A 26,892-nucleotide genomic window follows, 5' to 3' on the forward strand; every position below is an offset into this window, starting at 1 on the left:
CATGACTCACAAATCCCAGCTTCCCCATGTGGCCCTCATGATGTGACCCTCCTTGCCTGTCAAGCTTCATCTCACAGCATTCTCTTTCTCAGCATTCCTGCCCTACTCACCCATTCTATATTCTGCTTTCCATCAATCCTAATCATCTCTCAGTTCTTCAAGGACGGGCTGTGTTTCAGCTCCAGCCTCGGTCTACTCTCTTCCCTCCTCCTAGGGCACTCTTTCTTGTCACTCCACTTAGCCCTTTTTTCCTGGCTAACCCCCTGCTCATTCCTTGGGGCTCAGCTTCCATGAATCTGCTTCTAGGGAGGCCATCCTGACCACCCTTCACTCCTACTCTGTGCTCCTGTGGTACCCTAAACCTATCTCAGGTTATCACACTCCTTGGCAGTGGCTCTCAACCGGAACAGTTTTGACTCCAGGAGACATTTAGTAATATCTAGAGAAAATGTTCGTTGTTGTAAATGGGAGGATGGTTGTTATAGGAATCTAATGGGTAGAGGCCAGGATGCTACCAAAAATCCTACAGTACACAGGATAGACTCCCACAACAAAGTATTCTCTATGCAGAAATGTCAATAGTGCCAAGGTCGAGAAACCCAACTATATAGAAAGAGCCTGGTTACTTCTCTGTATCTCCCACAAGACTTAAAATATGTAATCTAATCCACTGATGGGTCTCCAGTATCTGCACCTAGTTGGCATTTAATGGATTTTCAATGAATGAATGAATGATCTGACTTCTAAAAGCACCAAATAGATGTTTGAATGAATGATTAGAAAGATGAATGGGCTGTCCTCTGGGAGTAGAATGGACACAGGGACAAGCACATACACTGTTTTTTAGGCCCTCGAGTGCTGAAAGAGTCACACAGGACCTTTGTCCCAATGGAATTAGCCAGAGGGACACTGGCCATGGTGGCAAGTTGTGAAGTAGGAGACGGGGAATAGACTATGGGGGAGGAAAAGGCCCAGAACAGAGGATGAACAATGACCTGGGCCCTTAGAGGATAGCTTGACTGCAGTCACTGCGGCAAAGCCCCTTCTCCTGCCTCCTGTGAGCCTCACACTCCTTGTGTCCCCAGGGAGTGATGGAGAGCTTCCTGGGCACTGCCATGGCTGGCTCCTTGTTCTGTCTCTTCTCGGGACAGCCTCTCATCATCCTCAGTAGCACGGGGCCCATCCTCATCTTCGAGAAACTCCTCTTCGACTTCAGCAAGTAGGTGCCCCTTGGTGGCCCCCAGTTCCTGCTCTTGCACTTAGGGCAGTATGCCGAGGCCAGGGCCAGAAAAGAGTCCCAACAGGGAGACCAGAGGAGCCAAAGCCATCTTTATGGGAAAGGCTGCTTGATTCCTGCCAGCTACCTGCCTTTAAGCCATCTTAGTGCTTATTAGTACAACCCATAGGGACCACCCAAGATAGGAGGAGAAAATTCACACACTACTCTGCTCATAAGCAGTTATGACTTAAAAGTCAGTGTAGCGTGTGGAAAGTCTTGGACTGGAGGTCAGAAGGCTGCACCCAGACCCAGGTAGCTCCCATCACCACTCTAGGCTCAGTTGCTTCAACCAAAATGTAAAAGTTTGAACTAGACCATTTCTAAGGCCTGCTCCAGCCCTGTTATCCTGAAATTCCCTGTCTTCCACTCATTCTGGGTATCTGTTACCAACAGTAAGAGCCCTGAGATGTCTTAGCACCTTCCTGCCACCCCCATGAGACCTATTTTATTTTATTATTTTACCCATAAAGACAAACATTGGGCCCCCATGAGATCTCAAAGATCAGATAGCTCTACCCAGAAATCATCCCTATCCCCAATACTCATATAGTCCCTAGGAAGGCGTCATCTGTGCCACAGAAGGGACAGATTAGCCACTCAGGGTAAGTCTGGGGAGCCAAGCATGCCCAGGAGCCCTGGGCTGGAGGCCCCTTGCCTTCCCTCTGCCTTCCAGAGGCAATGGCCTGGACTACATGGAATTCCGCCTCTGGATTGGCCTACACTCAGCCATCCAGTGCCTTATCCTGGTGGCCACAGATGCCAGCTTTATCATCAAATATATCACTCGCTTCACCGAGGAGGGCTTCTCCACCCTCATCAGCTTCATCTTCATCTACGACGCCATCAAGAAGATGATTGGTGCCTTCAAGTACTACCCCATCAACGTGAACTTCAAGGCTGACTCCATCACCACCTACAAGTGCGAGTGCGTCGCCCCTGACACAGGTGACCGGTAACCTCAGATATGCCAGGGGCCCTCGCCTACCTCCCCACGTTCCCCACCACCACCCCCACTACAACCACAACTCTCTACTCAAATGCAGTAGGGTGCGCCTGCTTGGGAGGGGGCTGTTCAGCATGGACTTACTGCTTCAAGGGAGCAAATGCAGGGTCTTGAACTCAGTTTTTAGAAGGAAACCAAGGGGACAGTAACTCTAAGAAGAGTCACAGTTGTCATCAGAAAGGTGCAGGGATACCCCAGGAAGGAGTAAGGCATGCTTTGCCTCTGTATGAGGTGATGTGGAGGCCACACCTATCAAGAGTGCCCAGGGGTTCTTGCTGGTCAGAGGTAGGCCTGATGGTGCCTAACATCCCTCCCAGCTCCATCAGTGCATGGTACAATGAGATCTCCCCACAACACTGCTGCCTATGTGGTCACATATCTTGTAAGGTGAGATCATGGCAGAGGGTTGAACATCCTCATAAATGGAAACAGATCCAGGGTGGAAGACCTACAACTATGCCATTTGAATTGGGGAATGTGGGGTTCTTCGGCCGCTTAAAGACTGCCATGACAGAGAGGGGCTGCATTTACTCTCTGTAACCACAGGATGTAGACCGGAATGATGAATGGAGGAGCAGAAGCTCCAGGGAGCCAGATGCTGGCTGAATTTAGGGGAGAACTTACAATGGTGGGAGTCACCACCATGAGGGGTCTCAGCCTCCTTGGTTGGCAGCAAGTTACTTGGACACCCTCTGGACGTCCATCTGCCAAGGATTTTGTAAAGGATCCCTGCACAGGTGGGAGGCTGGATCAGCCAACTGGTCAACCTGATAATCCTCAGTGCTGTTCCTGGGAAGTTACTTTCTGATTAAAAAAAAAAAAGAAAAATAAAAAAAACTGGCCAGGCATGGTGGCTCATGCCTATCATCCCAGCACTTTGGGAGGCCAAGGTGAGAGGATTGCCTGAGCCCACAGGTTCAAGACCAGCTTGGGCAACTTGGCAAAACCTCATCTCTACAATAAATCAAAAAATTAGCCAGGTGTGGTGGCACGCACCTGTAGTTCCAGCTACTTGAAGGCTGAGGTGAAAGACTCACCTAAACCAGCCAGGCTCGGTGGCTCAGTCTGTAATCCTGTGCCTTTGGGAGGCTGAGATGAGTGGATTGCCTGAGCCTGCGGGTTTGAGACCCGCCTGGGCAGCGAGACCTCATCTCTACAATAAATCAAAAAATCAGTTGGGCGTGGTAGCGCATGCCTGTAATTCCGGCTACTTGAAAGGCTGAGGCGGAAGGATCGCTGGAGCCCAGCAGGTCAAGGCTGCAGTGGCTGGAAGCAGCCACTGCACTCCAGTCTGGGTGACAGAGTGAGACTCCAACTCAAAAAAAAAAAAAAAAGACTCACCTAAACCCAACAGGTCAAGGCTGCAGTGGCTGTGAGCATGGCACTGCATTCCAGCCTGGGCAACAGAGTGAGACTCCAACTTAAAAAAAAACAAACAAAGAAAAACTGTAAAGTTAAGACATCCCATAGAGCCTGAACTTCTGGCCTCCTTCATGCCCCTAAAAGCCTTCTGTGGGACATACCTAGGGTGCCCAGGATGCCACGGAGCAGGAACAGGAGATCCATCCACACATCCACCACCAGACTGGACTCACAGAGAGCAAACTGAGGTCCAGAGAGACCACCCAAAATCACATCAAACCTCAGTTTCCTTAGCTGTAAAAGCAGAATACTGATACTGGGCCTGCCAATCTCATGGGACTCTTGTGAGTCCCAGATTGGGTTGGAAGAAATACATAGATATTGAGTTGTTAAGCCCCTTTATACATTACCATGGATTAAAAAATTGATCTCAAATCAATCTAAAATATTTGCTGTTCAATTCTTGTATGCCCTATTTTAGACAGGCCTTGTGAAGATAAAGATACCTGCCTTCAAGGAGTTGAGTTGTGAGAATACCCTGTCTCTCCCTCTGTTAATGGAATGATTTCATAAGAAAGTCAAGACTTAATTTTTTTCTTTCTTTTTTCTGTCATTAATTTTGAGTCATTCCATTAAAATCCAATGAGAGGTGGAGCAACCCTCTGTCCTGAGCCAGGGCATGTTGCTGGTCCCAACACTGAGAAGATCCCACCTGCATGCAGCCCTTTTCTTCCTGCCTCTGTGGGTCAAGCTCCATCAGGGCATTCCTATCTGCTGCTTATGCCTTCCAGACTGTGAATTCATTGTGTAAAACACAACTTTTCCACAAACATGGCTTCTAGAAGTACATGTCCTTGATCACTTTTAGAAACAGTCTAAATTCTGGGGTTATCATATAAATGGGGAGTGTTGGCTATTCAGAGAATCATCAATCTACAGAGAAGAACAAACCCAGGGAAGCCCTAGGAACAGAGAATGTAAGCGCATGTAAGACAGAGTCTAAGAGGCATAAAGAAGCCGCCTGTGCCCAAAGGTCTTCCCCTCTGGCCTTGCCCAGGTGCCTGACATCACCTCATTCTTTGGGGTCATGCTACTGTTACAGTTCTCAAAGTGTGGTCCCTGGACCAGCAACATCTGGGAGCTTGTTCAAAATGCAAATTCTTGAGCCCCCACCTCAGACCTGCTGAATCAGAAACTATAAGGTATGTTGGCTCATGCCTGCAATTCCAGCTACTCAGGAGGCTGAGGTGGGAGGATCGCTTGAGCCCAGGAGTTCCAGACCAGCTTGGGCAACATAGCAAGACCCCGTCTCTATTTTTTAAAAAGAAAAAAGAAGGAAAGGAAAGAAACTCTGGGGTAAGGTTCAGCTATATGTATATTAAGTCTTGCAAGTGATTCTGATGCACTCTCAGGTCTGAGAGTCTCTGCTCTATTGAACTATTAATCAGTGATACTGAGCCATTTATTAGCCACTAACCCCAGTAAGATTAGATTTTCAGTTTCTTCGCAGAGAGTAAAAGGAAGTGAAACCAGGATGAGCTCGTCTTGATTAGGATAATATGGAAAGGCAAGTTCTAGACATTGAGGAGACCTGAAGGGGGGAACTAAGTGTGGAGGGTTTTTTTCCCAGTCCATAGGCCACCTGCTTACTAACTGTCCCGTATTCCTAGCTGTACTGCAAAGCCCAGTCTTGCTGTGGCATGCTGTCGCTCTTTGTCACTCTTCCTCATGAAAGCTTGTGTGGGAGCACCCTTTTTTATATTTAATTTTGTTTCCATTGTAACTGATTTGTATTCTATTTATGAATGCTGCACACACTGATTTGGCTGCTTTCAATCCCAAGTGAGTACCACTTTTTAAACACTAGAATTTTAAAATATTTGATACTTGGACTCTTTCTGGAATTCTCCATGTTCTATTTCTTCCATCTTCATCTCAAGTGGCTTTCAGATAAACCCTACAAAGTTCTTGATATAGCAGAATTGATGAGCCCAAGCAGAAGACATCAGAGGAATGTAAGATCTGAAAACATTGGGTAGTGAAAAGGCATCTGAACTCCTCCAGGCTCAGGTCAACCGGGAGTTCTCCAGCATTTGATGGGGCCCTGAGTCAACCTTCCTGCCCAGCTTCCCCATCTCCGTCATTAATTGGGCATCATGTTCTTTTGGCTGGTGATGTAAGGAAAGGCAACACATGTCCCAAACTTCTAAAAAGAGAAGCCTTCTTTAGAACAGTCCTAACAGACAAACTTCTGGTTTTGTAGACCTTCTGGATCCTACCCTGGGTCAAGACTGATTCCTTAGCCCTCTCGGCCCCAGCTGGCCTGGATGTAAGGGCCCTGTTCTCATACCAGCCCTGTAAACATCTTGTTGGAGGTCAGGATAAGCCCCAAGATGAACCTCTTCTTTCTGAGTTTCTAATCGGCTATGGTTAGCCAACAGGAGCCCGATGGGGTTTGTTCTATTTCAGACTTGCCAGCAAGCTGGCGGCAGGCCTCCGCCCCTCCCAGGCCTAAAACACTGCTCAGTCTGCTTTCACTGGAGGAGTATGAGGAGGACCTGGCCTTTGCCTCCAACCTTGCAGTTCAGGAGGAAGAGAGAGGGCAATGGGCCTCCAAAGCCTGGCTTTTGATAGTGGCACATCCCTGAGGGAGCCTGGCCCTGTGAGCAAAGAGCGAGAGAGGTGGGACAGAGAAAAGGGCGAGATGAAGGGTCCCCATGGAAGGTAGAGGAGGGCAACTATGGTTCTTCTCAATTCTCACTGTGATGCTGGAAGGTACCCTCATATGCACCACTTACAGTTAGGAACACTGAGGCCAGGGTAGGGGAGTACACAGCAACAGATGCAGAGTGAACAGCTAAGACCAGTACTTTTGGGTTCCTGATTCCACTACAAGTCCTGGAGCCAGGTTTGATTTTCCTCAGTTTGCACTCAAGGGGCGGATGTGAGAAGATAATATCAAAGTCAACAAGTACTTACAGGCCCAGTTCACCTTCAAAAAAAGCACATATGAAGGGTGGGGGGGAAGGGAAGAGTCTGGAGGGAATGGGGCAGGGAAGTTCACTGTGTAGAGCTGGGAGGTTTCTAGGCACTGAGCCAGCCTGCCTCAGATGGGATCATGGCTCCAAGTATGAGCTGTGTGACCTTGGGCAAGTTACTTCATCTCTCTGGGCCTCAGTTACCTCATTTGTAGAATGGGGATGTTTCGTGGAGATCTGAGAACTTAACAAATGCATATGTATAAGATTTGGCACAATGTGGCATAGAGTCAGTTCTTCGAGAATGTTCTTTAAGTCTGACAGCCGAGAAATAGGCTCAGTGGCCATAAAGGATTCACAGGGCACATTATTTGCCAACATGTCTTAGCACTTAGTGCCAGATTCCTTATTTCATCATCAGGCAGGAGCTGTCCCACCTGGCGCAGCTGATCTGTCAGATCTATGCCCCAGGTTCTATCCCACCAACCCTTCCCTAACGGGGCAAAGTGGGGAAGGTGAAGAGGGCCGGAGTGTGAGGAATTACCCTCACCATGGAAGCCCGCCCCTAGGCTCTAAGGATCTGGCGGGAGATTGGTGGGGGGGAAGCAGGTTCCCAGCCCAGCAGCTGCTGACCCTGCCTTTGTTGTGTGCTCATCTACAGTGAACGCAACCGGGTTCAATGCTTCGGCCCCACTGGCACCAGATACCAATGCTTCTCTGGTAAGTCCTTTCCTCTTATGTGGTTTTGTTTGTGGGGGGAGTGAGAAAAGAGCTGGGAACTGAGACCAACACATGGCCACCCAGACTCACAGAGGTCCACCCCAGCAGCATGTCAGGGTCACCTGCAGAGCCATGTAAATGCATGCTTTTATCTTAGGTATATACTCTAAATGTCCCATGTCAAAGCACAACTCATTCTATTGAATCCCTGTGTATACATATGATGTGCACACACAGAAATGAGTGAGGAATAGTAAACAGGGCTGCACAAAGCTGTAACAAGTTTCCCAGTCATCTTTCCATCTCCTTCCTTCCTTTCTACCTAGGACTCCCAATTCTCAACAATACTACTTCCCAGCCACAGAAAGTGTTTTAGTGCTCCCCCTCAGTGAATCCAGTCTGTCCTTTGCATGCCTTGGTCCCTGGGACCCCCTGTCCGGTCTGCCTTTCCCAATAATGATGACCGTGGTCTTCAGGAGACAGCATTCCAACCTAGGTGGCTCAATGATGGGAAGTTCAAATTCAGCTGAGGTTGCTATTTAAGTTATCCCTGCCTTGGCTGTTGACTGCTCTGCCTACACACATTCCAGTTGGCCATTTAACCTAACATTGTTTAGATATCAGATTGTAAGGAAGAAAGAATGGAATCCATCAGAATAGCTATCTCTGAATACCTATTACGTGTCAGATGACACGTGCATTGAGGGCTAAAAAGACATCTAAGAAACTGACATGGCCCCGTCCTCAAACTGCACTTTGGGAGGCTGAGGCAGAAGAATCACTTGAGCCCAGGAGTTCAAGACCAGCCTGGACAACATAGTGAGACCTTGTCTTTACAGAAAAAAAAAAAAAAAAAAATTAGCTGGGTGTGGTGGCATGTGCCTCTAGTCCCAGCTGCTCAGGAGGCTGAGGTGGAAGGATTACCTCAGCCAAGGAGGTCAAGGCCCCAGTGAGCCATGATTGGGCCACTGCCCTCCCACCTAGTTGACGGAGGAAACCCTGACTGAAATCATCATCATCGTCATCGTCATATGCATGTGGAGACAAAACCTGAAAAGTTATGGGACAGCACAAGCAGAATGCACCATGCATCAAATACAGGCCAGATCTGCACTTCAACCTTGAAAGCAGGAAAGGAGGAAAGCTGGAGAGGCCAGGGAAAGCCACCTGAGAAAGTAGAATGTGATCTGGTCTTCAAGTCTTGGAAAAAATTGGTTCAGCAGAGAGATGCACATTCCGGGTACAAGGAAAAATACAAACATAAGGGCAGAAGAGTAAAAGCACAAAGCTGTGCAGAGAACAGTGGGTGGACCAGGACGGCTAAGATGGAGTGAGTGCAGGGATTGAACAAGGAAATCACAAGAGACATGCCAGGAAAGAGACATGGGGCCAGACCAGTGGGGGCGCTAGAGGAATGCTACCCTGTAGGGGCATTTTGAATTGTTTTGTGATTGAGGGATGCAGCTGAAATTCAGTAGATGGGGCCTCAGGATGCAAGACAGCCTAGCTGGGACAGTTGCCCCATGAACTGTTCCTGACCGCCTTACTTGTTGTATCAGTTATCTGTTGCTGTGTAACAAACCATCCTCACACGTAGTGGATGAAGGCAGTCGCACGTGTAGATCTCATGACTCTGCAGGTTGGCTGACTGTTCTGTCTGTGTCATGCGGACTCAGTCATGTGGCTGTATTCAGCTGGCAGGTCTGCTGCGTGCTGGGCTCAGATGAAACACTGGGGCGGCTTAGCCTGTCTTTTCACTTTTTGATTCTGAGCTTTTTCACAGCTTAGGGATCTCAGGTTTCCAAGATACCCGGAAGTCAAAACATCAGAGTCACTTCCTCCCCACTCTATTGGTCTAAGCCCAGACTCAAAGGGGTGGGAACAGAGTCTTCACCTTTGTTGGAAGGACTGTCAGTGTCACATTGTAAAGGAATGTGGACACAGGGAGGCATGATTCCTTGGAACCATTATAATGAACTACCACACTTCTCTCTTTTTTTTCCCTTACATTTTATTTATTTTTAATTTTTATTTTTTTGAGTCAGAGATGCACTCTGTCCCCCAGACTAGAATGAAGTCACATGTTCACGACTATCACAACCTCAATCTGTTAGACCCAGGTGATCCTTCCACCTTAACCTTCCAAGTATCTGGGACTACAGACATGTGCCACCACACACAACTAAGTTTTTTATTTTATTGTAGAGACAAGGTCACACTAGGTTGCCCAGGCTGGTCTTGAACCCCTGGGCTCAGGCAATCTCTCACCTCTACCTCCCAAAGTGCTAGGATTACAGGTGTGAGCCATCACACCTGGCTTTTTAAAAAATTTTATATTCAAGGGGTACATGTTGGGTATACTGTATGAGGTTTGGGCTTCTGTTAAACCTGTCACCCAAATAATGAACATGGTACCAAATAGGACAAATTACCACACTTCTCTTAATCCAAATATTAATTATAGTTAGTTGCATCTGTTTACTTAATTATATAGCTATTCCTAAACATTTGCATGTTAGTTTTTTTATATATATTAAATGTTATTATAAATTACTCTCCTTTTCTTCCTCCTCTTACTAGTCTTATTATATATATGCACGTATATATAACTCATATATAAAATTTTATGGTATGCACGCCCTGGATTTTGGACATCTGGACACCAAGGGGGGAAGTGACTGAAATGAACTAGGGGACTGACAAGGATGTGAGCCCAAGTATGTGAAAGGGTGTGACCATGAGGAAGGAGGGGAGAGAATAAGTTTGAGACACTCCAGGAAGGAGTCACCAGCAGGACCTGCAGTTGATTGACAAGAGGCAGGCCTACTGAGGGAGAGGGCATCTCCCCTCACTTTTCCTTCTTGCTAGCAAAGCAGTGCATCCTAGAACACAATGAAGAAATGTGTGAGCCATAATCTTCCTAGGAAGCCAAGGCTTGTCAGTCCTTGAAGCAGCCTGTATCCCAGAGCATCACTCTGTTACTGAGGACACCATTGTGGATGGGAGGGCTGGGGACCCTCAGAGGGCTGTGGGTTGCCTGAGTCTGGAGAAGGTAAGATATGACTGACTCTCCAGGAAGGCCCTGACCCTTTCTCTCATGTGCTTGGTCTCCAAGTACAATTCCCTTAACCTCACAGCACTGGACTGGTCCCTGCTGAGCAAGAAGGAGTGTCTGAGCTATGGCGGGCGCCTGCTCGGGAATTCCTGCCAGTTCATCCCTGACCTGGCACTCATGTCCTTCATCCTTTTCTTCGGGACATACTCCATGACCCTGACCCTGAAGAAGTTCAAATTCAGCCGCTATTTTCCTACCAAGGTAAGCTCGCCTGTAGTTAGGAAGGGACCTGCAGTCAGACTCCTGTTGAGTTCACATGAGCACCAGCCCACTGGGGTTTTTCTTTCTTTCTTTTCTTTTCTTTTTTTTTTTTTTTAACAAATCCTGCCTCAGGTTTATTTGCACAAATAGCTCAGGAGGACACCAGCCCCACGCAGACAGCAGTCTGGGGGTCAAATCAGTCCTTCTGTCCTCACATTGGCAGATAGAGGCCTCTACTCTGGAGCCTTGTGGGGGTCTGGGCACCTTTGGGAGCATCAGAGAGAATTGGGTTCCCCTGCTGGCCAGTTCCCTCCACAAACACTTGGTGTGGTCAGGTTTTTCTTGTTAGCCTTTCTGTATAGTAGTATCTCATTGTGTCAAAAAGTCTCATTTCCAGCCGGGCTCGGTGGCTCAGCCTGTTGGGAGGCTGAGGTGAGTGGATTGCCTGAGCCTGCGGGTTCGAGACCCGCCTGGGCAGCAAGACCTCATCTCTACAATAAATAAAAAATCAGTCGGGCGTGGTAGCGCGCACCTGTAATTCTGGCTACTCGGAAGGCTGAGGTGGAAGGATCGCCGGAGCCCAGCAGGTCAAGGCTGCGGTGGCCGGTAGCGACCGCTGCACTCCAGTCTGGGCAACCGAGTGAGACTCCAACTCAAAAAAAAAAAAAAAAGTCTCATTTCCCTGATGACTGATGAAGTTGAAAACCTTGTCTTGTGTTTGTTGGCCATATAGCCATTTGACCTTCATTTTGAAAATGTCTATTGAAAATTCTTGCACATTTTCTGTTGGGTTGTCTTTTTTTCTGATTTGCAAGAGTTCTTTATATATTCTGGATAGAATCCCTTTATGACTATATAAGTTCTCTCACTCTGATTTTTTTTTTATGTTCCTAATGGTACCTTTTGATTCATGGAAATGCTTAGTTTTACTATAGTCAAATATATCAAAATTTCCTTAAGGGAAATATTGGAAGGAAGATATCCTTCTATATCTTCCAAAAGCTTCATTGGTTTTTCTTTCATGTTAGATATGCAATCCATCAGAATTGATTTGGATGTATAGCATGACATAATGTTTCTTTGTACCTTTATATAAATAGCCAATTGTTCTAGTACTTATTTTTGTTCACTGCTTTGCAATGCCTCCTTTGCCATATATCAAATATTGCTACATGACAAGGTCTGCTTCTAGGTTCTTTATTCTGTTCCTTTATTGGTTTATTTGTACATCAGTACCACAGTCTTTGTGTCTATAGCATAGAATAAGTCTTTATCTTATAGATCAAACCTCTATCTTTGTCCTTTTAAAATAATATTATCTTGGCCCCTTGCATTTCCACATAATTTTTAGAATCATCTTAAATTCACCAAAATAAAAACTGATTGGAATTTTGATGGGATTATTTTGATCCTGGCCAGGCTTTGGTGGCTCATGCCTATAATCCCAGCACTTTGGAAGGCCAAGGTGAGAGGATTGCCTGAGCCTAAGGGTTTGAGACCAGTCTGGGCAATTTGGTGAGACCTTGTCTCTACAATAAATCAAGAAATATTAACCAGCCGGGTTCAATGGCTCAGCCTGTAGTTCCACGCCTTGGGAGGCTGAGGTGAGTGGATTGCCTGAGCCCGTGGGTTCGAGACCCACCTGGGCAACTTGGCGAGACCTCATCTCTACAATAAATCAAAAAATTAGCCAGATGTGGTAGCACGTGCCTGTAGTTCCAGCTACTTGGAAGGCTGAGGTGGAAGGATCACCGGAGCCCAGCAGATCGAGGCTGCGGTGGCCCGGAGCGGCCACTGCACTCCAGTCTGAGCGACAGAGTAAGACTCCAACTCAAAAAAAAAAAAAATTAACCAAGTGTGATGGCTCATGCCTATAGTTTCAGCTACTTGGAAGGCTGAGGTAGAAGGATCACCTGAGGCCAGCAGGTCGAGGCTGCGGTGGCCATGAGTGTGCCACTGCTCTCCAGCCTGGGCATCAGATTGAGACTCCAATTCAACAACAACAAAACAAATTGTGAGTCTTTTGATTCATGAATACAATATACCTGATTTATTTTAGTCTTCGTTTTACCACATACTGTTTTATAGATTTTGGTCTTGAGATCTGAGACATTTTTTTGTTAAATGTATTTCTGGGTACTTCATTTTTTTAAAATGTTGTTATAAATGCTAACTGCTATTTTAAACTTAATTTTCTAATTGCTTGTGGCTAGAATAAAACATGTATAAATCATAACAGCACCCACATATGGGAGCAATGACTACGTCCTGGTGGGTGCCCAGAAAAATTTTTGTAACTCTCTCCCACCACATACACCATGAACACTCTCATACAGCTGCCTTAAGTATTGCAGTTGTTACTACTATACAAAATTTTTTTTATATGGATAGTTGAATATTTACAATTTTTTAAAAAGTCAGGATCTCAATTACCCAGGCTAGAGTGCAGTGACACATTTACAGCTTACTGCAGCCTAGAGCACCTGGGCTCAGTTAATCCTTCCACCTCAGTCTCCTGAGTAGCGGGGACTACAGGTGCAAGCCACCATGCCTGGCTTGCTTGCTTATTTATTTATTATTTATTTATTTGCTTGATTTGGGGGTCTTACTCTGTTGTCCAGACTGGAGTGCAGTAGCACAATCACAGCTCACAGCAGCCCCCAACTCCTGGGCTCAAGCAATTCTCCCTCGTCAGCCTCCCAGGTAGCTGGGACTACAGGCATGTGCCACTCCCAACTAATTTTCTTTTCTTTTTTTTTTTTTTGTAGAGACAAGGTCCTGCTATGTGGCCTAGGCTGGTCTCAAATTCCTGAGCTTAAGTGATCCTCTAGCCTTGGTCTCCCAAAGTATTTGGGATTACAGGCATGAGCTACCATGCGCAGCCTTTCCCAATCCAATGTTTTGTAAAGACTAAATAAAAGGCTGTTTAGGAAACTTTACAAAATAGAAATTTAGTTTTAAAAAAAATGGTGTGAGGCCAGACTCGGTGGCTCAGCCTGTAATCCCAGTGCTTTGGGAGGCTGAGGTGAGTGGATTGCCTGAGCCCGCGGGTTCAAGACCCGCTTCGGCAACTTGGCAAGACCTCATCTCTACAATAAATCAAAAATTAGCTGGGCGTGGTAGCGCACTCCTGTAGTTCCAGCTTCTTGGAAGTCTGAGGCGGAAGGATCGCCGGAGCCCAGCAGGTCGAGGCTGCAGTGGCCGGGAGCAGCCACTGAACTCCAGTCTGGGTGACAGAGTGAGACTCCAACTCAAAACAACAACAACAAATGGTGTGCCTGCAACACAAATGCATCCACAAGTGTTCTCCCTTCCTCCCCCCTTCCAACCAGATTATGTACCTAAGTCTCTGCTTATGGAAAAATTCTAGAGCAGTGACTATATCTGAGAATGTCTATATGTTGCCTACGAAAAATAATTCTTGTAATATGAACCTCTTGTGCCAACAACTTTTTTGCCTCTCAAATTACTTAAAACTTGCTAGGTTGCTTCCTGAAATGTAGCAATGCAGAAAAGAATGAGGCCACACCATGTCATATCCATCAGATTGGTAAATAGATAAAGGTCTAGGAATACCAGGTGTTGGAGTTGAAAAGCAACAGGTGGGAATGTAAACAGGTACATCCAATTTAGAGAGCACCTGGTCCTCTGATTAGGTTGGACCGTGTGGAAGTTGCCTATATTTGACTGTTTTGACCTACAAAAAGTAGCAAATTCATGGGTATAACTTAATAGCTTTTTTCTCTTGATGCTAGGAATATTTAGAAAAGGAAGTGTCAACCTACCACACTCCTTGTTCTGCTGTCACCAATATTGATATGACCATAATAACAAAGTTGTTGAACTTCAACTTTTAGAACTGACATATAGATAAAACACACAAGACCTGTGTTTGTGGAACAGGATATGAGTGTTCTCAGCTTTGACAAGGTAAAGGTCAAAGTGAAAGTGTCACAGGAAGGAAGGCGGCAGGGGGAGGGAACAGGTGGTGGGAAGGCTGGGGTAGAGGCTTCACCTGGTGGGTGGAAAATTAGAGATATTGGCAAAGCTCGTGGAAAGAAAGGTTGGATTATACAACTCAAAAGTACAAAAATTAAAAACCCATAGGAGCTTAAAATTAACTATCAAAGATTGGGAAGAAGGAAAGGGCAGGAGGGATAGTACAAATAAAGCTAAATTTTTATCAACAGATAATACCTTAAATTAATAAAAATATTAAAGTATCAGAATATTAGTTAATGACATAGAGGAAACCTCCATTACAACAAAATCAAGCAGATGTAATTAGGTTTATCTAGAAGGTGAGGCTGGACTGAGAAAAGATGAGGTGGGGAGTCTGCTTTTCACTGTTGGTCTTTTTACATTGTGTGGGTTTTCAACCAATTCTATCTTAATGGCAACATTAAAGGAAAGTGGGGGGATGCAGGGAATAAAGTCAATGTGCTGTCATCTGCCACAGCCCTTCAAATTGCCTTCTGTGAAAAGATTTTTAAAAAAAAAAAAAAAAGGTTGCAGAGTAGATAACTGGGAGACCCTCTGCCTTGAGACTTCTGTAACTTGAGTTGGTATAAAGGGACAGTCAGAGAACAGTGGTTCAGAATGGGCGGGGAGGTCAGCTTCAGAACTAGGCCTAGGAAGGGCCTCCAGAAAATAGAGAAGCAAGAGGCTCTTGGTGGACAGAGGTCTGAGAGTAGCCAAGGATCCCCATGGAATTGGGTAGCCTCCTTCCCAGACCAGGTAGCTTACAACAACCTATCACAGGTTTGTAGGAGCTAGAGTTTCCTTCAGATTTCAACCCTTGCCCTCCCCACACCTGCTGGGTGACCCAGGTTCAACTATCATGCCAGAACACGTCTTCAGCAGCGGCTGCCATGGCCACGTGGATCATAATAACATCCACTTTGAGTACCATATGCCAAGTACTCTAAAGGTGTCACAGCTCACTTACGTCTTTGAGGAAGAAATTGTCATTATTCTCATCTTACAGAAAAGGGAAACTGAGGCTCAGAGAGATGACATGCTTCCTCAAGGTCACACAGCCAGTAAGGGGCAGAGCCTGGCTCTGCTGATTTCACAGCCCATGCTTTAACGGTTCTCCTCTTTGCTGCCCAAGGGTGGGGTCTGCCTGGAGCTGGGGGTGGGCAGGGGATTCACTCACTTGCTCATCTCCTGTCTGAAGGTCCGGGCGCTGGTGGCTGACTTTTCCATTGTTTTCTCCATCCTGATGTTCTGTGGAATTGATGCCTGTTTCGGCCTGGAAACCCCCAAGCTGCACGTGCCCAGTGTCATCAAGGTTTGCCTCTCGCCCCTGCTCTGGGCACCCACTCTGCCTGCCCACAGCTGCAGATCCCTCCCCCTCTACACTGATCAAACTTTCCTCTCCTCTCAGCCAAGCGACTGTGCCGGTTCTCTGTCTGTGCTCCGCCCTTTCCTGTACACAGGCTCTCAGGAGACAGTCTTTCGAGGTAGTGGCTGGGGACATATCCACAATAAAATTGTGTAGCCATGGGGTGGGGGAGGTGCTGGAATCCACCCTCCCACCTAACTGAAACCTCTTAGTTTCTCTGGGAGGGTCTCCAATACCCTGACCTGTGGCAGTCTCCAAACAGGGCCAAGTGGGATCTGTTGAAAACAGTGACTCTCCAAGTGTGGGCCCTGGATCACTATTCCAATATCACCTATTCTAACTTGTTAGAAATGCAAATTCTTACCCCACCTCAGACCTATGGAATCAGAAAGGCTTGGGGTGGGTCTCAGCAGACTGCATTTTAATGAGTGCTCCAGGTGATTCTGGGCATGCTTAGTTTGAAAATCACTGCTTCAGATATTACCCATGAGTCCAGAGTTGGTGCCACTTGCTTGTAGCTAAACTCAGCCCTGCTCCCTCACAAGAGCACCACCATCTAACCAGGATAGGGAGTCTAGATGCTAGAACCTATCATTCCTGTCTTTGAGGTGTGACATTCAAGATATTATTTCAGGCCAGGCATGGTGGCTCACATCCATAATCCTAGCACTTTGGGAGGCAGAGGTGAGAGGATTGCCTGAGTCCAGGTATTTGAGACCAGCCTGGGCAACTTGGCAAGACCTTGTCTCTATAATAAATCAAAAAATTAGCCGGATGTGGTGGCGCATGCCTGTGGTTCCAACTACTTGGAAGACTGAGGTGGAAGGATTACCTGAGCTCAGCAAAGCAAGCTGTGGTGGTGATAAGCTTGCCACTGCCTGGGCAACAGAGTGAGACTCCTACTCAAAAAAAAAAAAAAAAAAAGATATTATTTCAGGTCTCTCCTAAGTAGCTTGAATACATCTCATGCAACTCATGCCTGCCTTGATTTTAAAGTACCTCTTTCTCAGGCCAGGCATAGTGGCTCTCACCTGTAATCCCAGCACTTTGGGAGGCTGAGGTGGAAGGATTGCTTGAGCCCAGAAGTGTGAGACCAGCCTAGGCAACATAGCAAGACCTCGTCTATAAAAAAAAAAAAAAAAAAAAAATCAAAAAATTATCCAGGTGTGGTGGCAAGTACCTGTAGTCCCAGCTACTCGGGAGGCTGAGGTGGAAGGGTCTCCTGAGTCCAGAAGGTTGAGGTTGCAGCGAGCCATGATCGTGCCACTGCACTCCAGCCTGGGTGACAGAGTGAGACTCTGACTCAAAAAAAGAAAAAAAGAAGAAAAAGAAAAAGGATGCACTTCAGCCCAGTTTCTGTACAAATAACTCCTTACATGCAGTCTGAATTGACGTTCACTGTTTTACAGACAATTCCATAATGTTCCCCAGACAGATGACTCAAGAGGCAGAAGCAACTGGCACTGGGCCCATCAATGTCTTTAGTCTTACCTGTGGGACCTCATTTCTGCTGCTGGTTATTCTGCAGTTAACAGCCACACAGTGTCTCTTGGCTGCCCTCTGATCCCACCTCCCTGTTTTCTGCGCACTCCCAGAGTGGTTGCAGCAAACATCTCCTTAATTCCACAGACACCGTCTGTGTTCACATACCTCCCCACATCTGCTTGCTTCTGTGATCTCTTTAAAGTTGCAGGTGCCTAAATATTTAAGAGAAAAGGTTACACCTGAACAGGACCCCTGGTGGGGAAAAGCCAAGGCAGAGGTGGGGGCGCGGGCCAGGCACTGAGTGCCCTGGGACAAGGGAAGAGGCAAGGGCCCTCTTCATTTACTTCCACTCAGCCCACACGGCCTGACCGAGGCTGGCTCGTGGCCCCTTTTGGGAAGAACCCATGGTGGGTGTACCCAGTGAGCATCCTGCCTGCCCTGCTGGTGACCATCCTGATCTTCATGGACCAGCAGATCACAGCCGTCATTGTCAATCGGAAGGAGAACAAGCTGAGGGTAAGGCTGTTGCGAGGAACAAGGGCATGAACTCCTTCCCGCAAAGTCAGAAGAAAGTGGTGCTTCTTTCAATGCTTTGAGACAGGAAAACATGAGAACAGAAGGCTGAAGTTCCCACTTGGTGTGTTGGGGGGAGGGGACCCCCAGATGTGGGTAAGGCCACCAGGTCTGGGGTGATTTGGTTTGTGTAGGGCCAAGCCAGGCTGGGTCACTGGGCACAGGCCCCTTGCCTTTCCCAAAGTGACTCTCCAGCTCTGACGCTCTTGATATGAATGTGAGCATGTGAGCAGATCCTGGCGGGGGGATCAGCCCGGAACCCTGAGGCAGAGGAAGTTCCTTAGCCTTCCAGCACCCTGCAAACCCCCTCCCTGCCTCCGGGTCTGAGAGGACTCAGGCTACCCCCTCCCAATCCCAGGTTTGACCTAAGTCCTGCCTGCACTGGGGGACTTCAGGAACTACATTCAGGGATTGCGCAGATCCTGTGGCCACTACATGAGAGGCCTTCTCCCCAAGGACTAAACCCAGGGCCGCTCAAGCCTGAACATTTCTCTCCTCCATGGCCTGTGTCCCTTCCATGGCTCACCCTCATAGATGGGGTGGCAGCTGAGGCCACCTCTGAGAATGGCAAGGCCTGCACACTTCTCAGGGAGCCCCTCAGGGTGGCGGCCCCCTCTGGAAGGCAAGGGGAGACCTTGAACCATGTTCCACAGAATGGCTACTCTGGCCCAGGCATACTGGCTCATGCCTGTAATCCTAGCACTTTGGGGGACTGAGATGGGAGGACTGCTGGAGTCCAGGAGTTTGAGACCAGCCTGGGCAATATAGTGAGACTTTGTCTCTACAAAAACATTTAAAAAGTAGCCGGGTATGGTGGTGAGTGCCTGTAGTCCCAGCTACTTGGGAGGCCGAGGTAAGAGGATTGCCTGAGCCCAGGAGGTTGAGGCTGTGCCAGTCATACCACAGCACTCCAGCCTGAGCCACAGAGTGAAACTCTGACTCAAAAAAGTAAAATAAAATGAATTGAATAAAGAATGGCTGCTCTAGGAATGAGCAGTCTCTCAGAAGCTTCTCCCCTTCCTCCCCCCTGCAGAAGGCTGCTGGCTACCATCTGGACCTGTTCTGGGTGGGCATCCTCATGGCCCTGTGCTCCTTTATGGGGCTCCCCTGGTATGTGGCTGCCACGGTCATCTCCATCGCCCACATCGACAGCCTCAAGATGGAGACGGAGACCAGCGCCCCTGGGGAGCAGCCCCAGTTCCTGGGAGTCAGGTAGGAGGGGTCAGGGCCCAGCTATCACCTAAAGAGGTGACCCACCGGGGAAGGGGAAGCCAGCTTTGCTTACCATCAAAATTTTGGGACAAAAAGGGCCCTGCTCTAACAGCCCAGGAACTGCAGGGATAGCAGTGATACCCCTGAAGGCGGGAAAGGAGAGAGACAGACATTCAGTTCTGAGTGGTGCTTTTTTCTTACTAGACTCCAAGTAGTTCACACCCCATTCATAAACATGCACAAACATGGGCACCACAGACTCCCACCTATGTAGGCCACACTGTCCTGTCCCTTATTGCTTCCTCAAGACCCTCCAGGCCCCTGCCGTCCCCCATGGCCTTCCTGTGGATTCAGGTCCTGCTCCATCTCCCTTCCTCCAGAAGGGCTTCTCGGGCCCACCCCACCCCTGACTGTGGCCCAACCTGTCACTCCTGTTCCTTCACTTCCCCCTCCTCTCTTGTCCCACTTCAGGCAGGGAAGTACATCTTCCCCCTTAGGGCCTCTGGGATGAGAAGGCAGGGACTCTGGCATTCTCTTAAGTGGTTGTCCTAAGAGCTCCTCCCTACTGCCTTGGGATCCCGGGCCATCCAGCCTGTCCCAAGTGAGGCTTTTGTGGCCAACTGCAGGGCTCAGGGCTGGTCAGGGAACTGTCCCCTCCCTGGCCCCTGAATGCCAATGGCTGGGCCTGAGCAATCTGCCCAGATCCTGTGACTCCAGCCCGGGCTGTGACTAGGCCTGGGCACAACCCACCCATCCTCCTGTCCCTGTTGGTAGTCAAACCCCCTTCCCACAGATCCCCAGTCACCATGCCCCATAAAAGTGAGATTGTACAATCAAAGGATAGGGTGGCAGCACTTCATCATATCTACCCTCACAATGACCTTCTGAGGTAGATGCCATTGTTATATGCATCTAATAAGACTCAAAATGGTCAGGTCCTCCCCTGGTGCCACACAACCAGCAAGCGGCAGAGCCAGGATTCAATCCAAGTCAGTCTAGCCCAGCCATTAGCCATGACACTGCACAGCCTCCCCAGGCCCTTGCAAAACACTCTCGTCTCAGTCAAGGGCTCCATATCTCCCCATGTGTGGATCATCTGGGCCTCAGGCAACCAGGCAAAGCTTGACACAGAAGCCCCATGAGGCCATGGCCTTGGTCACAAGCTTCAGGTTCCCACAGAGGGTCAGGAGGCCTGGGAATGGTCACCGTGTGTCTCCTGGTATGTCCTGACCCTGTGCTCTTCTCTGCCAGGGAACAGAGGGTGACTGGTATCATCGTCTTCATCCTGACAGGAATCTCTGTCTTCCTGGCTCCCATCCTGAAGGTGAGGCTCTGCGCCTTCACTTAGAGCTGATGCCTCAGAGTCAGGGAGGGGTCCTCACACGGCCTGGAGATCACTGGCCTATGAGTGCCTGAAAAGGCACCATCTTATTAGGTCAAAGTTCTGTTTTAACACCATCGCCATCATTTTCTGTGGTCTTGCATCATTTGTTATCATCACTAGCCCTCACCGCTCTTTATCCTACCCTTCCCAGAGACCAACTCGCCTTTCTGCAGGATGTTTTTCCCCTCAGAAATTTCTGCCAAGCTCTGTCCCTGCTTAGATCAGGAACTTCTCAAACCAAGCAGCGGCTCATGCCCAGAATCCTAGCATTTTGGAAAGCCAAGGTGGGAGGGCTGCTTGAGACCAACAACCTGGGTAGCATAGCAAGAACTCATCTCTACCAAAAAAAAAAAAAAAATTAACGGGGCATGGTGGTCACACCTGCAGTCCAAGCCACTCAGGAGGCTGAGGCAGAGGGACTGACTAAACCCAGGAGGTGGAGGCTGTGGTGGGCTGTGATGATGTGGTGCCACTGCACCCTAGCCTGGGTGACAGAGTAAGACCCCAACTCAAAATTTCCCGAGCTGGGTATATGTTCACATCATGGTGGCTTGGGGCACGCAAGAGGCACCTTTGCTCATGTCTTTTCCAAAGCTTAAACCTTGCAGGGAGGAGGTTTCACAAGCTGTTCTCCATGCCTGCCCTCTACTTCTCTGTCTCTCGTGTCTTAAGCATCTGAGTGATTTTTCTCTCTTCTTGCTTGTCGCCCACCAGGCCAGCTGGAAAAGCCTAAGTCAGACAGGGGGTACATTGGAGGCAGGTGTTCCCACAGTAGTCTACTGCTGGTCAGGCACCGGGTGTCCTCATCCCAGTTTCTCTGCTCTCCACTCCAGCCAGCCACCTTCCATTGCCCTTTCCCTCTATCATTGCCGGCATGAGACTCGCCCTTCTGTAACTAAGCTTACCTGTAATTGCCCCAACTTTTTGCAGGTATTATTTTCCCCACTGAGTATCTCGAAACAGCTCATTCCAGGTTGACCTTATGAAAGAATCATGATGCTGGTTGATTTATTTACAATAGAAAATATCTCTGGCTTGAGAACTGATGCGAGCATACCCGACAGAACACTGAATCCTAGACACTAGACCACCAGGGACCTGGGCGTACCTGAGCAGTAGGTTTGAGGTTGGGTTTTTTTGTTTGTCTTTGAGTCAGGGTCTCGCTTTGTTGCCCAGGCTGGAATGCAGGGGCGTGATCATTGCTTACTGCAGCCTCGACATCCTGGGCTCAAGCCATCTTTTCACCTCAACCTCCCCAGTAACTATAGGTGGACACCATCATGCCTGGCTAATTTTTAATTTGGTTTTTTTTTCTTTTTGTAGAGACAGGAACTCACTATGTTGCTCAGGCTGGATGTGTGGTTTTTGCTAAGTGTCCTTGGCGCTGATAGTGGCCAGCTCACTAAAGGCCACCAGTCCCCTGCAGGCTGAGTAGCTTTAGGGGGTCCTCAGCTGAGACAGGAGGTGGGAAGGAGATGGCAGAAGTGAGGAGGGAGCAGTCTGAAGCTTTCCCACTGTCTAGGAGTGGCTTTAGCCAGACCACGTGGCTGCCACAAAGTCCAACGAGAGTTGAACGAGGGGCCAGGCCAGGAGAGCCACTGCTTGCTGGGTGAGCCACCCCACCTACAGAAGGGAGCAGTAAAGTCCCAGCAACCCTCCTCTCCACTTCACACCCACATTATAGCTCCAGATCTGCTCTGGGACCCTCCATTCCCCCAGACATCCAGTCCCCAGCCGCCTCCGTGGTTGGCAGATACCATCATCCAGAACAGGGTGACCAAAGGCCCAACCAGAGCTTTGCTCTCATTTCAGTACATCCCCCTGCCGGTGCTGTATGGAGTCTTCCTCTACATGGGTGTGGCCTCACTGAATGGCATCCAGGTAAGGCTTTCCCCTCCCCTTGCTGATATGACTTGGGCACTCCATGTCCACTTCCATGTCACCAAGACCCCAAATGTTTTCCCAAGTCAGTGAAAGAATAATAATAATAATGATACTACCATTGACTATGTGCCAGGTAAAATAACACTAGGCACTTTATAGGTGTCGGAATTCAGTCTATATCATTAGTCCTCTGGTGCCCATTTTACAGATGGGGAAACTGAGGCTCAGGATCCCAAACCCAGATCAAGCTGACACCAGTGTACATTCCACTATACCTCCTCTCTCTTCCCTAAGGCAATGCCACCGAAGAAAACTTTTTGTTTTGTTTTGTTTGCCATGAACTCCCAGGATGTCTTGGATAGTTCGTCTTGCAATTAAGTTGCATGTTCCTTGAACACAGAAAGAGCTGGCAAAAATGAGGAGGGAGCAGTCTGAAGCTTTCCCACTTTCTAGGAGTGTCTTTTGCCAGACCAGGTGGCTGTCACAAGGTCTAACAAGGGTCAAATGAAGGGCCAGGCCAGGAGAGCCGCTGCTTGCTGGACAAGTCACCCCACCTAGAGAGAGGAGCAGTAGAGCCCCAGTGACCCACATCTCCACCCACACCCACATTGTAGCTCCAGATCTGCTCTGGGACCCTCCATTCCCCAAGACATCCAGTCCGCAACCGTGCATTTTGTGGCCAGCTCCAGAGCTACTCTCCTCACCCACTGTGGGCCCCTTCCCTAAGACCCCACTGTATATCTGCCTGGACAACTCCAGCCCCCCTCCTGTGCATCCTCAAGGCCTGAGCAGGGGTACCCTCCCTGAGACCCCACCAAAGCACACCTCCTCCCAGTCCCAGACCCCAGCAGGCCCCCAGGGCCGGGTTTCCTGGCTCAACCGCGCCCTGTGCCCCCAGTTCTGGGACCGCTGCAAGCTCTTCCTGATGCCAGCCAAGCACCAGCCGGATCACGCCTTCCTGCGGCACGTGCCTCTGCGCCGGATCCACCTCTTCACCCTGGTGCAGATCCTCTGCCTGGCGGTGCTCTGGATCCTCAAGTCCACCGTGGCCGCCATCATCTTCCCAGTCATGGTAAGTAGGTGTGGGCTGCCCTCTCCTGCCCTGCAGATGGGCCAGAGCGGGCAGCCCCTGGGTGGCCCAGCGAGTGCCCCACCTCTCCTCTGCCCTCCGCCTTCTCCTCAGCGGTGGCCTGACTCCCTCGGGTGGCAGAGGCTGGCACGGAATTATCTGTTCGAGTTGAGTCCAGGCCAGATGGTGTGGGGTGGGGGTGGAGAGGAGGCAGAGGAAAGAACGTTAGTGTGGTCGGCAGACTCAGCAGTGCCAGCCCACAAGCCAAGGTCAGGGCCACGCAGCAAGGACGCAGCAGCCACTCAACCTCCAGGCTCTGCAGAGGGCCAGAGAGACCAAGTCCCCCACTGCCAAAATTCATACCGATTCCGAAGTCCAACTGTACTAAATATAAGTATTTTAATCATTCAAAATAACTGAAATTGAAAAAATAAATAGTAAAGTGGGGGGAAATAACTAGAATCAGAGATCAAGAACTTCAAAACCAAGCTGGGCACGGTGGCTCACACTTGTAATCTCAGCACTTTGAGAGGCAGAATCAAGAGGATTGCCTGAGTCCAGGGGTCTGAGACCAGCCTGGGCAACTTTGTGAGACCTTGTCTCTACAATAAATCAAAAAATTAGGCCAGGCTCAGTGGCTCAGCCTGTAATCCCAGCACTTTGGGAGGCCGAGGTGAGAGGATTGCCTGAGCCTGAGGGTTCAAGACCCACCCGGGCAACTTGGCGAGACCACGTCTCTACAATAAATCAAAAATTAGCCGGGTGTGGTAGCACACACCTGTGGTTCCAGCTACTTGGAAGGCTGAGGCAGAAGGATCACCTGAGCCCAGCAGGTTGAGGCTGTGGTGGCAATGAGGCTGGGCCACTCCAGCCTGGGTGACAGAGTGAAAGTCTGACTCAGAAAATAAAAACTTCAAAACCCAATGACAAATGTAACGTTTAAGCTGAAGGAAGATATCTGGAGTTCTTTCACTATTCTTGCAAGTTTTAGTAAGTTTGAAACATTTTACATATTTATGGGGTAAATGGGATATTTTGTTACATGCATAGAATGTATAATTATCAAATCAGGGTATTTAGTGTATCACCTTGCCTATTTACCATTTCTGTGTTGGAAACATTTCTCTTTTCTAGCTACTTTGAAATATGTGAGACATTATTGCTAACTATAGTTACCTTATTCTGCTATGGAATATTGGAACTTATACTTTCTACCTATGTCTGTCCCCATTGACCAACCTTTCTTCATGCCCACCCACACACTCTTCCCAGCCTCTGGTCTCTACCTCCATGAGACCAACTTATTTAGCTCCAATATATGAGTGAGAATACATGAAATTTGTCTTCCTGTGCCTGGCTTATTTCATTTAACGTAATGACCTTCAGTTCCCTACAGGTTGTGGCAAATGATATTATTTCATTCTTTTTAATAGCCAAATAGTATTCCATTGTGTGGGGGACCCAAAAAAACTGTTTTTTTAAGTGTATTTATTTTTACACGTTTAAACTTCAATCACCTTCAAACTACTATCCATTTTATGCAATACACCTATCAAGTTTTTCCTCTGCTCAAAAGTTTTTGAACTCATCCATTTTAATGCCTTGTACTGCTTCTCCCGTTTTTTGTTTCTCCCCTTCCACATCAGCACAACGTTTCCCTTTGAAGACTTTTTCATCCAGAGAAACAAACAAAAAGTATCTCAGGGTGAGACCAGATGAATAGGGAGGGTTGGGCATGCTGTTTTTGGTCAAAAGCTGCTCACCACTCAGTGTGGTGTAGGCAGGTGCATTGTCATGGTGGAAGAACCAGTCACCTGTTTGCCACAATTCAGAATGTTTCTACCGCAAATCATGATGCAACCTTCTGAAAACTTCCAAATAAAAAATCCGGTTGACCATTCGATCAGAGGAACAAATTCTGAGTGTTTGGGAATACTTGGGCCCACCCTCCAAAAGATAATTCTGGCTTTTTTCGGGTTCCCTCTTGTATATACACCACCTTTTCTTTAGCCATCTGTCCAATGATAGACACATAGGTATTTCCATGCCTTAGCTATTGTGAATAGTGCTGTGTTAAACATGTGAGCGCTGGTATCAATATAAAATATTGATTTCCTTTCCTTTGGAGAAATACCCAGTAGTGAGATCACTGATGCTATGGTGGTTCTATTTTCAGTTTTTTGAAAAACCTCTGTACTGCTTTGGTATTTTTAGCAAGTTTACAGGGGAGCATAACTGTACAGCCAGGGAAGAGAACCTTCCTACTCTAAGGAAAGGGAAACGGACCCTCCCCAACAGTGCCCTTCTTGGTGTCAGAGATGACAAAGAGGACAGTATAAGTGCTTCCTGAGCACTGTTGGGCTCCACACTAATCTCTAAAGCATGACTGGTAACCCCACTTTACAAATGAGAAGACTGAGGCTCAGCATAAGAGCGACCTAGAAAAGCAAGACCCCTCCCCCACCTATTCATTTTTAAAATTTAGTTTACATAGTTTGCCTCATGGGTGAGAGCATGGGGGGAAAAAAAGAAAAATAATTTTCATACACTAAAATTCACTGTGTGGTTTTAGGAGTTTTGGCAAGTGTACAAAGTGGTGGTCCCACCACCACGGTCATGATACAGAGCAGCTCCGTCATCTCCAGAGTGCCCTCCTGCGGCCCCTGTATGGATGACCTCTCTCCCCATTCCTGCCCTGGCAACCACTGATATATTTTCAGAGCTAGGATTTTCAAAACCCAGGATTGTCTGACCCCCAAGTTCTACCGCTCCTGAGAAATAGTATCTGTGAGGAACCAGCGTTCAGCCCAGTGGAATGGTTTTCTCTCTGACCTCATTGAATGGCCAGTTCTTGGTGGTGAAAGGATGGGAGAACAGTGTGTAACTGCGTCACCAGCCATACTGACCCGTTGAGCTTAGTTAAAGGTCAGCTTTCAATTTTCCCCAAAGAGCACTTGCTTCAACCCTTAATGTGTTCATCCTAAACAGAACCAAGGCTTTTTTCTTTTCTTTCATTCTTTTTGAGTTAGGGTCTCACTCTGTCGCCCAGGCTGGAGTACAGTGGCACCACCACAGCTCACCACAGCCTTGAATTCCCGGGCTCAAGCAGTTGTCCTGCCTCAGCCTCCCAAACAGCTGGGACTACAGGCACATGCCACAATACCTGGCTAATTAAAAAAAAAATTCTTAGCCGGGCTCGGTGGCTCAGCCTGTAATCCCGCGCCTTTGGGAGACTGAGGTGAGTGGATTGCCTGAGCCCGTGGGTTCGAGACCCACCTGG

At 48.2% G+C, this 26,892-nt stretch overlaps 1 protein-coding gene across 1 annotated transcript in view; it reads left to right on the top strand.

The window, feature by feature from the left end:
* Window positions 1-26,892, top strand: part of SLC4A5 (solute carrier family 4 member 5) — a 111,996-nt gene that overhangs the window by 77,895 nt on the left and 7,209 nt on the right. The window contains exons 15-24 of the mRNA XM_008064375.1: window positions 1,086-1,219; window positions 1,953-2,224; window positions 7,284-7,342; window positions 10,458-10,658; window positions 15,838-15,951; window positions 17,845-18,006; window positions 19,097-19,275; window positions 20,527-20,599; window positions 22,472-22,540; window positions 23,442-23,615. Of these exons, the coding sequence (XP_008062566.1) occupies window positions 1,086-1,219; window positions 1,953-2,224; window positions 7,284-7,342; window positions 10,458-10,658; window positions 15,838-15,951; window positions 17,845-18,006; window positions 19,097-19,275; window positions 20,527-20,599; window positions 22,472-22,540; window positions 23,442-23,615 (1,437 nt within the window). The remainder of the gene's footprint in view (window positions 1-1,085; window positions 1,220-1,952; window positions 2,225-7,283; window positions 7,343-10,457; window positions 10,659-15,837; window positions 15,952-17,844; window positions 18,007-19,096; window positions 19,276-20,526; window positions 20,600-22,471; window positions 22,541-23,441; window positions 23,616-26,892) is intronic.

Source organism: Carlito syrichta, unplaced genomic scaffold (genome assembly GCF_000164805.1).
Source record: "Carlito syrichta isolate Samal-C Ts95f unplaced genomic scaffold, Tarsius_syrichta-2.0.1 Scaffold307324, whole genome shotgun sequence".
Lineage (NCBI taxonomy): Eukaryota > Metazoa > Chordata > Mammalia > Primates > Tarsiidae > Carlito > Carlito syrichta.